This window comes from Paroedura picta, chromosome 9, assembly GCF_049243985.1.
Source record: "Paroedura picta isolate Pp20150507F chromosome 9, Ppicta_v3.0, whole genome shotgun sequence".
NCBI classification, from domain to species: domain Eukaryota; kingdom Metazoa; phylum Chordata; class Lepidosauria; order Squamata; family Gekkonidae; genus Paroedura; species Paroedura picta.
In genome coordinates, this window is record NC_135377.1 from 47284230 (window position 1) to 47296986 (window position 12757).

General features: G+C 43.4%; 1 protein-coding gene and 1 long non-coding RNA gene across 7 annotated transcripts in view; one reads left to right on the top strand and one right to left on the bottom strand.

Moving 5' to 3' along the window:
- Nucleotides 1-12757, top strand: part of MYL12B (myosin light chain 12B) — a 13380-nt gene continuing 623 nt past the window's right edge. Inside the window, exons 1-3 of the mRNA XM_077352676.1 lie at nt 1-243; nt 8660-8858; nt 9128-9289. Of these exons, the coding sequence (XP_077208791.1) occupies nt 8675-8858; nt 9128-9289 (346 nt within the window). The 5' untranslated portion in view covers nt 1-243; nt 8660-8674. The remainder of the gene's footprint in view (nt 244-8659; nt 8859-9127; nt 9290-12757) is intronic.
- LOC143844892 (uncharacterized) overlaps nt 9363-12757 on the bottom strand; it is a 22506-nt gene continuing 19111 nt past the window's right edge. For 4 of the 6 annotated variants that reach the window (XR_013234176.1, XR_013234179.1, XR_013234174.1 and 1 more), the window contains one exon: nt 11937-12257. This is a non-coding gene — a long non-coding RNA (uncharacterized LOC143844892). Of the gene's footprint in view, nt 10058-11936; nt 12258-12757 lie in introns of those variants that run through there. The other 2 variants (XR_013234177.1, XR_013234175.1) reach the window with 2 other exon arrangements.

Below are 12757 nucleotides of genomic sequence, written 5' to 3' on the forward strand. Positions count from 1 at the left end.
GGGGGACAGGGAGTGCGCGGTGCGGCCGGGCCCCTTACCCGCCTCCTGCGCCCCGGACGCCTGTTCCCCCCGCAGAAGCCGCAGGCTCCTCCGTGCCTCCCCCCGGCCCTGCGCGACTTCGCCGGTCGTGCGTGCCGCTGTTGCGCTCTCCGGAAGTGTCGCGCCTCTCCGAGCCCTTGGCGTTCCTGCTGCTGGCTCCGGTGGGCGTCCTCTCGCAGCTGCTTTTCTCCCGTGGCCGCTCAGGTGAGAGAAGGCGCCCCGCGGGGGGGGGGGGAGGAGGGTGGCTCTGGCGCCGCCGCCGCCGCCTTTCCTCCGAGAGAAGCCCGGCTGGGGCTCCCTCCGCGCCCCTGTCGCCCGCCCAGCGGATCGGGTGGGGCGGGGGCCTCGGCGTTGCCTTTCCCCGGCGGAATCGCGCCCAGCCCGGGCGGGGCTGTGGCGGCGACTGACTGAGGAGGGGCGTCCTCTGCCTGCCGCTCTTGAGCGGGGTCGCTCGCTGATGCGCTCGGCGCCTCCCTGGCGGAGAAGGGCGGCCTCCTACGAGGCGGAGGCGGAGGCGAATTTAGGGGGGGGGGGAGGAGGAGGAGAGGGGCGCCCCAAAATGGGCTTCGGGAAACGGCTGCAGGGCGCCGCTCGGGGCGGATCCGCCCAGGCCTTGTCGTGTCAGGCCCGGAGGTCAGCCGAAGCCAAAGACGACGGACGGGGCTGTCGGCCCAGGCGCTGCGCACCGCCGGCCTCCGCTTCCGCGCCAGAGTTCGAAGCGCTGCCCGGATGTGCCTTAAACGCTTCGGGTTAATTCCCTTCCCTTCCCCTCCTGAGAGCTCCGCCTTGGTAGCTCCGTGCCAGATTGGGTGGGGGTTGCTAGAGGAGAATTGCTCGGGGAGAAGTGACAGGACCTTTGGTAACCCACACCGTCTACTGGACCCCCCAGAACCCCTGACCTGAATCCTGAACCGACCAACCTTTGGGGTCACAATTATATGTGTAATGTTAACACCCGTTATGGAAGGTTAGGAAACCCTTGTTGTATGTTATTGTGGTTGTTCATTGACACAGTTACACTGTGCTATCCTTATGTTCTGTGTAAACTGCCCTGAGCCACAGGGGAGGGGATATATAAATATAATTTTTAAAATATTCAGATGCGCTTGGACAGCACACTTTTCATCCAAAAAGTTCCAAAGACTAGGGTTAGAGGGCATCTGCAATCCTATATCCTTGCTTTACAAGTCCTCTACAGCAGTGGTTCTCAACCTTCCTAATGCCATGACCCTTTAATACAGTTCCTCATGTTGTGGTAACCCCCAACCATAAAAATATGCAGGTATTCTTTCACAGAAATTATACTGAAACTGACCAATGGCGTGAAGACCCATTGTTCATGATGATTGTGTATAAATTGGGTTTTTTTCCAGGGTTTCTCAGTTCAGTTCTGCCTCTTGTCCCACCATGCCGATCTCACTCTTTTCTACTGCTCCAGACAGATAAATGCTCTATTTCGATCTACCTGCAAGGCTGTTGGGTGGATGGCGCCCCCCTGGCCAAGCTGCTCACCACTGTGAAAGGGTCATTCAACCCCCAAAGGGGTCCCTTACCCCCATGTTGAGAACCACTGATCTACAGGTCTTCTGGGTGATTCACCAGCTAAAAACTGGCTAGAGGTTTGACTTCTAGCCTCCAACTATCAAATACCGTGAGCTGCTGTGTAGGATTTGCTCAAGGGCTGTAGATGTAGTTATTCATGGAAGGTGGAGCTGAAACTACTGCAGAAATGTTAGCATAAAAAGAGAGACTATATGAATAAGTTGGTCATCATGCACACAGATTGCAGACAGTGGGACTGGAAAACTGCAAGTTTGCTCTTGAAGCCTGCACATTTAAAATGTTTCAGTTCTCACAGAACATCTTGTCATGAATTCTGAGAGTAACCATGTCAAAAGAGATGTTTCACTGTGGTGAGATTCCAGTTGCAATATTCATTACCAGGCATGCTCCATGAAATAGTTCCTGAAGTATAAACTGACCTGATTTAAATAGCTAAACTAGATATAAATGTAAGCTAACAGATTTACTGAAATTCATAATAATAGGCATCTTGTGTGTATTTGACTCTGTTTCTCAAAAGATTGGTACGTAAACCTGGGAAAGTCATATAAGATGCCTGCTAACATTTTTTGGATATTACATGAGGATATAGGATTGCAGATGCTCTCTAAACCTAGTCTTTGGAACCTTGAAGTATTTCTGTTGAGGCCTTTTGCAGCAGTTTGTAAAGTTTGTTTGTTTATATACTGCCCTCCCTTGAGGCTCAGGGCGGTGTCCAGGGATGTGGGTGCCTGCAGGAGAAATGGCTGGAAAACCGAACGAGGGACAGAGCCACGCTGGTGTGAACCATGGAGAAGTGGTCTCTAAAATGGTGGGTGCAACTTCAAATGCAACAATAGAGACTGGGGATGACATAGAATACAGAAGAAATAGGGACGTCCCCGGACTTAAGAAAGAAACCGGGGCCACTCTAGAGAGTGAGAGGGGAGGGGAAGGAAAATGCATGCCTCCCCACTCAGTTGCATGAGTGAAGACAGCGTGTGAGTCCTTGGAGAGAAGCTGTGGGACGACTGCGAGAGAGGAAAGAGTGGCAGGCAAGAAGCTGGAATGTCTGAGAACCAGAGAGAAGGGGGGGGGGACCAGGAAGGGAGGAAAAGAGGGCGGAACTTTGGGAAAAGGGCAGTTAGAGACAGGAGAGGAAAAGGAGGAGGGAGAAAGGTTAATGGCTGGTGACAAATAAACTTAATTGAAGCCAATACGCCTGGAAGTTTTCTCCTATTACCAAAAACAAAACAGTCCAAAGTGGTGGGGTGAAGGGACGGGGTGCGCAACCCGCTACAGGCGGTTTACATAGAACTTAGCGAACAGGGAACACGTAGGGTTGAGCCCTTTGGCACGCTCGGCCACTTCGGCGAACACCAACACCCGATGTGGCCAGCAGCGTGGAGGGGAGGGGTGGCACAGGCTCGCATACCACCACCACCCCTCCCATCCATTGGTCGCCTCGGGCATCGGTGCTTGCTGCTCAACCCTAGTACAGATAAATTACTGGTTATAAACAGTAACAATGCAGTGATGACAATAGAATGTTGGACCAGTGGGACTGTAGAACAGTGGAGAACAGTAATTTAACTACAGTATACTGACAGCCCTGTGAGTTGGACAAATTGGTGATGGTTTTCATTGGAGGAAGGCTTGGGGGCCAATGGAAGGTGATTGATTCAGGTCGACCTCAACCTGATTCCTGGCAGAAGAGCTCCCTTTTACAGACCCTGTGGAATTGTTCAAGTTCTGTCTGGGAGCTCATTCTGGCAGGATCCATCAGGAGGAAGAGCTGGGTGTCATCAGCATATAGGTGACATATATAGGTGACAGCCCAGACCAGACTTCCGCACCAGTTGAGCAAGAGGGTGCACAGAGATGTTGAATAGGATTGGAGAGAGAACTGCTCCCTGAGGGACTCCACATGCAAGCTGATGACAGCTTGATGAACTCTCCTATTGCTACCCTCTGTCTGTGATTCCAGAGAAAGGAGATGAGCCATTGAAGGGCGGTCCCCCAAATACCGGCATCAGCGAAGCAGTGAACTAGAACCTCTTGGTCAGTTGTATCAAACGCTACTGAGAGACCTAATAGCACTAGGAGTGTCGACCCACCCCAGTCCAACTGGTGATGGAGGTAATTTGTCAGGGCGACTAGCACTGTTTCTACCTCACGGCCAGGCCGGAAACTTGAATGAGATTGGTCTAAGACTGAAACTGACAATTGGTCTGCGACAGCTCTTTCAAGCATCGTTCTCTTTATTAAACTACTTGAACAGTTGCTTGCCTTATCCCTTCATCTGCCTTCTGCATCACTTCAAGGAAGCTGTGCCACTGATTCAAATTCACTTAAACCCATTGGTGTAAATGAACAGACCTAAGGGCTCTGAGGATGGTACTGTTTCACTTTAGGGAATTTCCTTTTAAAATTTCAAGCTAAAAAAGAGAGCTTTTGCTAAATAATTGCTTTAAAAAGCATTGCTTCATTTCTAGTCTGGCATAAGGTAAAGGTAAAGGTATCCCCTGTGCAAGCACCGAGTCATGTCTGACCCTTGGGGTGACGCCCTCTAGCGTTTTCTTGGCAGACTCAATACGGGGTGGTTTGCCAGTGCCTTCCCCAGTCATTACCGTTTGGCATAGTTCTTTCTGGCATAGTTCGACATTAAAAATCTTTGTCAGGTAGATTATTTCACCAGAGAGTCACTGCAGAAACTGCTCAGAGAGAGCTACTGATCTTACCTGTTTTCATGGCAGCGACTTCAGAAGGACCTGCTCAGATGAGTAAAGCTGTCAGAGCAGAGGAGACTATTTTCTGATATGTTGGTCTCAAGCCATGAATAACTTCATAGAAGTCTTTTGTGACACTTTTTTGCCTGATCACCAAAGGAGCTTAACATGCTATAAATATTTTTGAAAGTCCAGTAGAAGAAGATAGGATGTAGCAGAGTAAATTGGCTTTCCAAAGGCAGTAAAATGTAGCTTACGGTCAGTTGGCCCTTTCTTTAGAGTTCATTGAAATAGTTCTTTGGGGTATCTAGTGAACATCCAAAGAATTGCTACACAAAAAATCCTTTTTGTACATTTGCTGCCAAGTTACAGCAATTACATCTTGAGTATTAAAACATTTCAGTGAATTTTAATTATATTGTTACCATTAATCATACAACTTGAACTGCTTGTAATTGTACATTTTAAGGGGATAGAAGATTCTTCACTGTATCATACGTGGAAAGGAAACATGCAAATGGATGGACAAATTCTGTGACTAGGTTCCTCAGTTTGCATTTTAATTGAATAGCTGATCATAACATTAAAGTTATTTTTGGTCACCAGATAAATCAGGAAACTTTTTATTTGCAGACTATGCTTTGGTGATATGTGATAAAGTTCTGAAGTCAAACTGATTTTTATTTTTCCCAATTTATTTTTTTTGGGGGGGGGGGTCAAAATACCTCATATTTTATGCATAGTAGTTTCAAAACTCTGCCTCTTAGTTCACTTAGGGAATCAATCCTGAAGGCAACCATTGGGTACTGCGATGAAACCCACTGCAGACATAGACTCATTGATGGAGAACCTTTCTATTTTCAGTATGTCTTGCCTTCCTCCCACAATTCCCATAGGTGCTTTTAATGTTACATGTGGTAAGCAAAAAAGTATGTGTTACATGACTGTATATGTTGTTTTTGCTACATGGAAGTGACACCTGTATAGATAAAGCATCTTATGAACTGGTCCTAAATCGGTTCAATCTACCTTCCTCAGTTTTTGTGGTTGGTAGAGCAACTGTTAAAACCTGAGATGGAATTAAAGATATTTCAATATGGGATCTTCCATCTACAGAGTAAACTTGTGAGATTGTTTTGCTTGTGAAGGGGCAATGAATGTTTGTCGGGTGACTTCTACTTGAGCTTATTTTTAGTTCATGACAGGAATTTGTGTTCTTATGTGTCAGAGCAATGTTGTATATGGAGCATAAGTTTAAAATTCTGACCTTAATCAGTGGATGAAATCAGAGTTACTATTTGTAGATCTCCTCTACAATATAACTCATGTGCAACATCATCGGCTGCCATTTGGAAGCTTAGTAAACTATAGAGCAGCAGTTTTACTTTGTGATATGGTAAGGTTTTTCTGTTACAAAATTTATGTTTTTTTTATTTTGGAAGGAAATCCAGAGTTTATGTGAGCATTTCTGTACAATTGTGGAATATTGCATGGTTGGGAGGGAACCCTCATTTTAATAATGTGGTTTTCCAGTGCTGAGAAATGTGGCTTTGGACTTAGGTACTTAAAAGCATAGCTATGTGGAAATGTTTTCTCACAACGGATAGAAAATAGCCATAAGTACAAAAGTCATTTTATTTGTTGTTGGATTTTAGGGTATTGTGAGAATTCATGTTATCAGATCAGTATATGGTTCTGTAGTTGTAAATAATTTAAATTATCTGCAGTATTTGATCTGAATACCTACTGCTGCTTTCATGTACATATTGAATTTTACTAGGCTTGAGTTGTAGAATATGGGTTTTTTGAGGGCCAAAGAAAATAAATTAGTTTAATTATTGTTTTATGTTTAGCTGTTAGCAGGAACTGTGTTCATTCGGTTGTCTTAGAATGTCATCTTCATTTAGTAAAATTATTCTTTGGAATGGAACTACGGTTCAATCATGGAGGAAATAAGGAAAACAGCTTCTCTAATTGTAATTTCTGTTCTATATTTACAAAACTTTTTATTTTACTAGAGATAGCACTATCAAAGATGTGACCCTCACAATGTAAACCATATAATGTAGCTTATATGCAGTGATTACTTGTAATAATTAATAATAAATCTCTGATATTGGCTGTGATACTATAGAGAACTTGGCTTGTTCTGTTTGGTTTACAGGTATTGGGAATCTTATTCTATTATAAATTATTAATACTGCCCATCATCACACCACTTTCTGTGATCTCTGAATTAAAAAAAATATTACCAATCAAGCTGTGGTCCTCAAGTATTTGCTAAGGAAGTCTAATTTTCCCTTCCTTCACTATTTTTGCCTTCCATGAAAGGCTTCATAGCCTCCCCACTTTCCCTGCTTCCTTGCCTCCTTCCCATTCACCAGTCAACCTACCTTTATCCACTCTCTTGTTTTCAGCATTTCCTTCTCCGCTGGCAATCTGTCTTCAGAAAAGCTATGGTTCATTGGTGTGGTGGAGAACCTGCAAGGATTTGTGGGGAGGGGGGGCACACCTCTTTTTTGCCTTTTTTTCCCTTCCCTATACTATATCTTCTTTCCCTTACCTAGAGAGCCCCAATATCCTCACTTTTCTTGGTTACCTCTCTTCTACTCATCTAATACCTTCCCAGTCTTCAGCTATATTTAATATTTAATTCCTCTATTTATACCCTGCATTTCTTCATAATGGGGACTCTAAGCAGCTTACATTATTCTCCTGTCCTCCATTTTATCTTTACAATAATCCTGTGATGGTTATAGTTGGCAACCCCCTGGCACCATCATGATGATGTTTCAGTTGGCCATTGTGCCCTCCATTTTTTCTCTTCCACCAATCTCTGAAGTGTTGGCAGGTCTGGGAGAAATCCCCAAGAGGTACCTACTATAGGGAAGACCTGTCAAGCCTATCTTTGAAGTATTTTAGGCTGAGTATATGTGACTGGTCTACCAGTGAGCTTCCACAGTATTGTTGGGATTCAAATGTTGACCTCTGAGATCCTAGTCTGAAACTCTAATGCAGGGGTAGTCAAACTGTGGCCATCCAGATGTCCATGGACTACAATTCCCATGAGCCTGCCAGTAGTTGCTGGCAGAGGCTCATAGGAATTGTAGTCCATGGACATATGGAGGGCTGCAGTTTGACCACCCTTGCTCTGTTGCCTGTACCACACTGAGTTTAGTGGGGTGATTGCTGTTGAACAAGCAGCCAGCCTTAGATGAGTAATGAAAGATGTGTGGTATCAAGTCAGCTGGTGGTTGATTTCAGGACGGACCCCAGTAAGTCCTCCCTCAAAGGCTGAAAAGGATACCCCTGAAAAGGATGCTTTCCTCTCTCTCTTTTTGCCTTTTACTGAAAGGCTAAGGCTTGAAGGCCGGGAAGATAGTTGTGGTTGCTTCCATAACAATCAAAATGCTGTTCTAAGGCCATTCTACAGCAATCCTTGTAAACCCCCTCCCCCCAATAACTGTCTAAGTGTGAATTAGGCCTTGTTGGGGTTGTGCTTAACTATCTCTCTCTCCCAGTTGCTGTTATTTATAACTATCTACGGTCTGCTTAACTGTGAATGATCATGTATCCCAAAATTAGCCTGATGTCATGATGGGTTGCAGAAAAAGGGTTTCTCTCTCCCTTTAGGAAGCTTTAATACTGATTGGTAACTTGAGGTGGTATTGCAGATACTATGTACACTTAGTTATGAATTTATTTGAAGACCTGGGATGTAAAAATCTTTGGTTAAAAGATTGGCTTCTTTGCCTTTTCTCTTTTACCAAAAATAATTTAATAGGTGAGAAAACATCAGGTATGTACACAGGGGAAGCAGGCATATTGTGAAGTCAGAACTTTATAGGAGCTCAGCTGTGTGACTAAATTGTGATTACCAAGCTTTTCCAGAAATTGTCAGAATGACTACTTGTAAGAAATTAAGTTTCTTGCCCCATAAAACATGGAAATTAAGTCCAATTTTGAGAGTATCTTGACAAAGTCTCAGCCATCTAGTATGTCTGAAAATCTCCATTTTGTTAGCTCCATGTAGTGATTTTTTCTTTTTTTACATTTATAAGTTCCACCCTTTCTTTATAAAGAACTAAGAACAAAATATCATAACTGTTAGATCACATTAATAGTTTAACAAATCAAAAGTTTTTTTAAGTGTAAGTACTATTTATCTTGCTTAATTATTTAACTGCACTTTTCCAGTCTTAAAATAGTAAGCCAGTACATTTAAAATGTTACTGTCATTTATTAGGATATTTTACACAGCTTTGTGGACCCAAGTATGTCTCCTGGTATGCCATATCTTTTTTTGGTCTGGGCTATAGAAACCAGTGACTATTTTCTTTTTTCCTTAGAATCCAACAGCCAATATGTCGAGCAAAAGAGCAAAGACCAAGACCACAAAGAAGCGCCCCCAGAGGGCAACGTCCAATGTGTTTGCTATGTTTGATCAGTCACAGATTCAAGAATTCAAAGAAGCATTCAACATGATTGATCAAAACAGAGATGGCTTCATTGACAAAGAAGACCTGCATGATATGCTTGCTTCACTGGGTAATAATTTTTTATCTTATATATATAGTTATGCTAGCTTCCTGTTAGCTACTAAAAGGATGGGGTGGGATATCACTTGCTTTGCATGAGTTTTTCTAATGATTTAAGTGCCAGAAGTTTTTATTAAGCTTAACACTTTTACAAGTGTTACAAAGTGTTACAAGTGTAACACTTTTACAAATATCACATATTTCAACAAGCTGTTTGTGTAACATGTCATATTATATATTATCTGATGATAATTTAAACATTTGAATACCTGATTGCAGGAAAGAATCCAACAGACGAATACCTAGATGCCATGATGAATGAGGCCCCAGGACCAATAAACTTCACCATGTTTCTGACAATGTTTGGGGAGAAACTAAATGGCACTGATCCAGAAGATGTAATCAGAAACGCATTTGCTTGCTTTGATGAAGAAGCAACAGGTAAAAATCTGTAACATAGTGCTTTCCTTTTAATCTTATGCATTTTCTTGAATTGTTATGATTAATATGCAACATGGATTACAGTTAGGAATTTGAAACAGATTTTTATGGTTCAGGGTTCTGAGTAGAGAAGACTTTTACTGAAAATTCACACAAATAGTAGCCATAAATAGGCAAGGATATGTGTCACTTAATTATTGGGGCAAACAAGAAAGAGAAAATTACACAGCCTTAATGCTTGCAAAAGGTCAGATTTGCAGAATTCACAGGTTGCATGTAGAACTCTTGGACAGAAAAGTTGCTCCAGGGTGGGAAAATGTATGTATTGAGTGCTGTCAGGTTCCCTACAGCAACCGTAAGAATCAATTACCAAAAACATGGTATTGTCAACAGCCTTGCTTAGGTCTTGCAAACTTATCCATGGCTTCCTTGATTGAGTCAATTCATCGCATGTAACTTTCCCTAGTGTTATTGTCTTTTCTTGTGACTCTTCTCATAATAGAAGTATCAGAATTAGTCAGAGTTGGAAGAGACCATAAAGGGCCATCCAGTCCAGCTCTCCACCTTCTTGGGGACTTAAAGAAAACACAGTCTTGACAGGTGCTCATCCAATCTCCTAAAAACTTCCAATGAAAGAGACTCTACCACCCTTTGAGGCAGTATATTCCATCCACAAAGAGCCCTCACCATCAGAAGGCTTTCTAACATTTAAGTGGAACTTCCTTTTCCATAATTTGAATCCATTGCTCCTTGTCTTTTTCTCTATATCTGAAATTAAACAAGTTGGTTCTCTTCAACATGTCTACCTTTTATGTAGTTAAACATAGCTGTCATATCACCCTCACCCTCCTATTCTCCAAGCTACACATACCCAACTCTCTCTCTCAACCTCTCTTCATAAGGCATGGATTCCAACCCCTCAACCATCCTAGTCACCCTTCTCTGAACATATTCCAACATCAGTATCCTTGAACTGTGACACCAAATGTTAAACCTAGTATTCCAAACAAGGTCTAACCCATGCAGAATAGAGTGGTAATAACTTCCAGTCTCTAGTGTTAATAACTTCCACTCTCTAGACTCAGGAGTGCTCTATGTTCTACACTCCTAGCATGCAGCCTAATACCCCATTAGCCTTCTTAGCAGCCATATTGCACTGTTGGCTCATATTCAACTTATTGACAACAGAATTGTGAATAAAACAGCTGACATTATAATGACCTTGTACTGATCTATGGTGCAGCCTCATTTGGAATACTGTGTACTGTTCTGATCACTGTCTCAAAAAGGACATTGCAGAGCTGGAAAAAGTACAGAAGAGGCAAACAAGCTCATTAGGGGGTTGGAACACCAGTCCTGTGAGGAAAAGGCTGGAGAGTCTTGGACTTGGCTAAGGGGGACATGATAGAGGTTTATAAAATTATGCATGGGGTGGATAGAATTGACAAAGATAAATCTTTCCCTCTCTCTCAAAACACTGGAACTTGAGGGCAGGTTCAGGACTAACAAAAAGAAATACCGTATTTGCCGGCGTATAAGACGACTGGGCTTATAACACGACTCCCCAACATTTCCACTCAAAATATAGAGTTTGTTACATTACATTACAGTACTATGGGCTACTATGGGCAGCTATGTCTATCCCAACTGAAGTGCACCCGGTGCATAGGACGACCTCACTACTTGGAGGCATGCTTTTCCGGGGGGGGGGGAGTAGTCTTATACGCCAGCAAATACTGTAATACTTTATATAAAGGTAAAGGTATCCCCTGTGCAAGCACCGAGTCATGTCTGACCCTTGGGGTGACGCCCTCTAGCGTTTTCATGGCAGACTCAATACGGGGTGGTTTGCCAGTGCCTTCCCCAGTCATTACCGTTTACCCCCCAGCAAGCTGGGTACTCATTTTACCGACCTCGGAAGGATGGAAGGCTGAGTCAACCTTGAGCCGGCTGCTGGGATCGAACTCCCAGCCTCATGGGCAAAGCTTTCAGACGGATGCCTTACCACTCTGCGCCACAAGAGGCTCTTAATACTTTATATAGTTACTAGCAAAAAAAGGACCCAGGGGACACCGGCAGCTGCAGATCTCTCTCTCTCTCTCTCTCTCTCACAAATATTAAGAGGAACAATTGATAAGGATTAAAATGTAGAAGTTGCTGCTAGATGATGTAGTGATAGCCATAGGAATAAATAGTTTAAAAAGTGGATTAGGCAGATTAATGGAGAATAAGTCTGTCTACTAGCCAGGGTGACTGAGGGGAACCTCCACATTCAGAGTCACTAAACCTCTAAATCGTAGAGCCAAGAGGCCACATCAGGGGAAGATCTCAGCTTCTGTGCCCTGGTGCTGGCCCTCCAGAGGAACTGGTTGGCTATTGTGTGAGACGGAATGCTGGACTAGTTGGACCATTGTCAGATCCAGCAGGACTCTTCTTAAGTTCTCACCTCACTGATTTATCTTTTTGGTCATATATGGTATTTGCAGCATTCCTCCCAACACCTCATTTCAAATGAAACCTTTCTGTCAGTGTTCTTTACTGTCCAACTTACACATCTGTGCATAGTAATGGGAAATACAGTGGCATGAATCATCTTGATCACCAGTGACACATGCATGGTATTTGCAACACTCCTCCCAACATCTCATTTCAGCTGAATTGACCTTTCTGTCATCTTTCTTTATTGTCCAATGTACACACCCGTGCATAAGGAAAACAGGGGCATGAATTATCTTGATCTTGGTCACCAGTGACACATCCTTACACTTAAGGATTCTTGCTGTTTCATAGCTACCTTTCCCAGTCTCAGTATGCTTCATATACTTGGTTGCAGTCTTCCTTTTGGGTGATGGTGGAGACAAGAAATAGAAAATGTTGAACAGTTTCAGTTTCTTTATTGTTAGCCGTGCATTTGCATAATTCCTCAGCAGTTATTCCTTTTGTCTTGATGTTCAGCTGTAATCCTGCACTAAGAAAATAATTATGTTTAAAACTTGTAAACAAACTGGAGGGGGGAATAATTGAGCATAATACATAGAGAATTGGCTCAATAACTATACTTTTAGGGCATTGTTACTTGTCTGTAGCTTCAAGAAAATAATGTTTGTGAAACTGTCAGTGGTTGTTGGGGACTGCTAGTCACCCACTAGGCTGGGCCTTGGTTTCTCTAAAGAAATGCCCTGGGGGAGGGGACAGGAGTGGACTGGGAGGCTGAAACACTCCTTAAAAAGCTTCCCCAAACACTCATGATGGAGAAGTGCTCAGGCAGGGAACAGGCGCAGAGGGGACTACTAGAAACTCATTACCCATGCACTTCTGTCAGTTTCAGTGGCAAGAGCCACCATGCGATTAAGCCCAGCTGGAAGGAACACTTGATTGGTAGTCCTGGAGCATGAGGCTTTATTTGTATTTAATGCAAACAGATTTCAGAATCAGGGAGCTTAATTCAGTGTTTCCTTTTCTTCATCA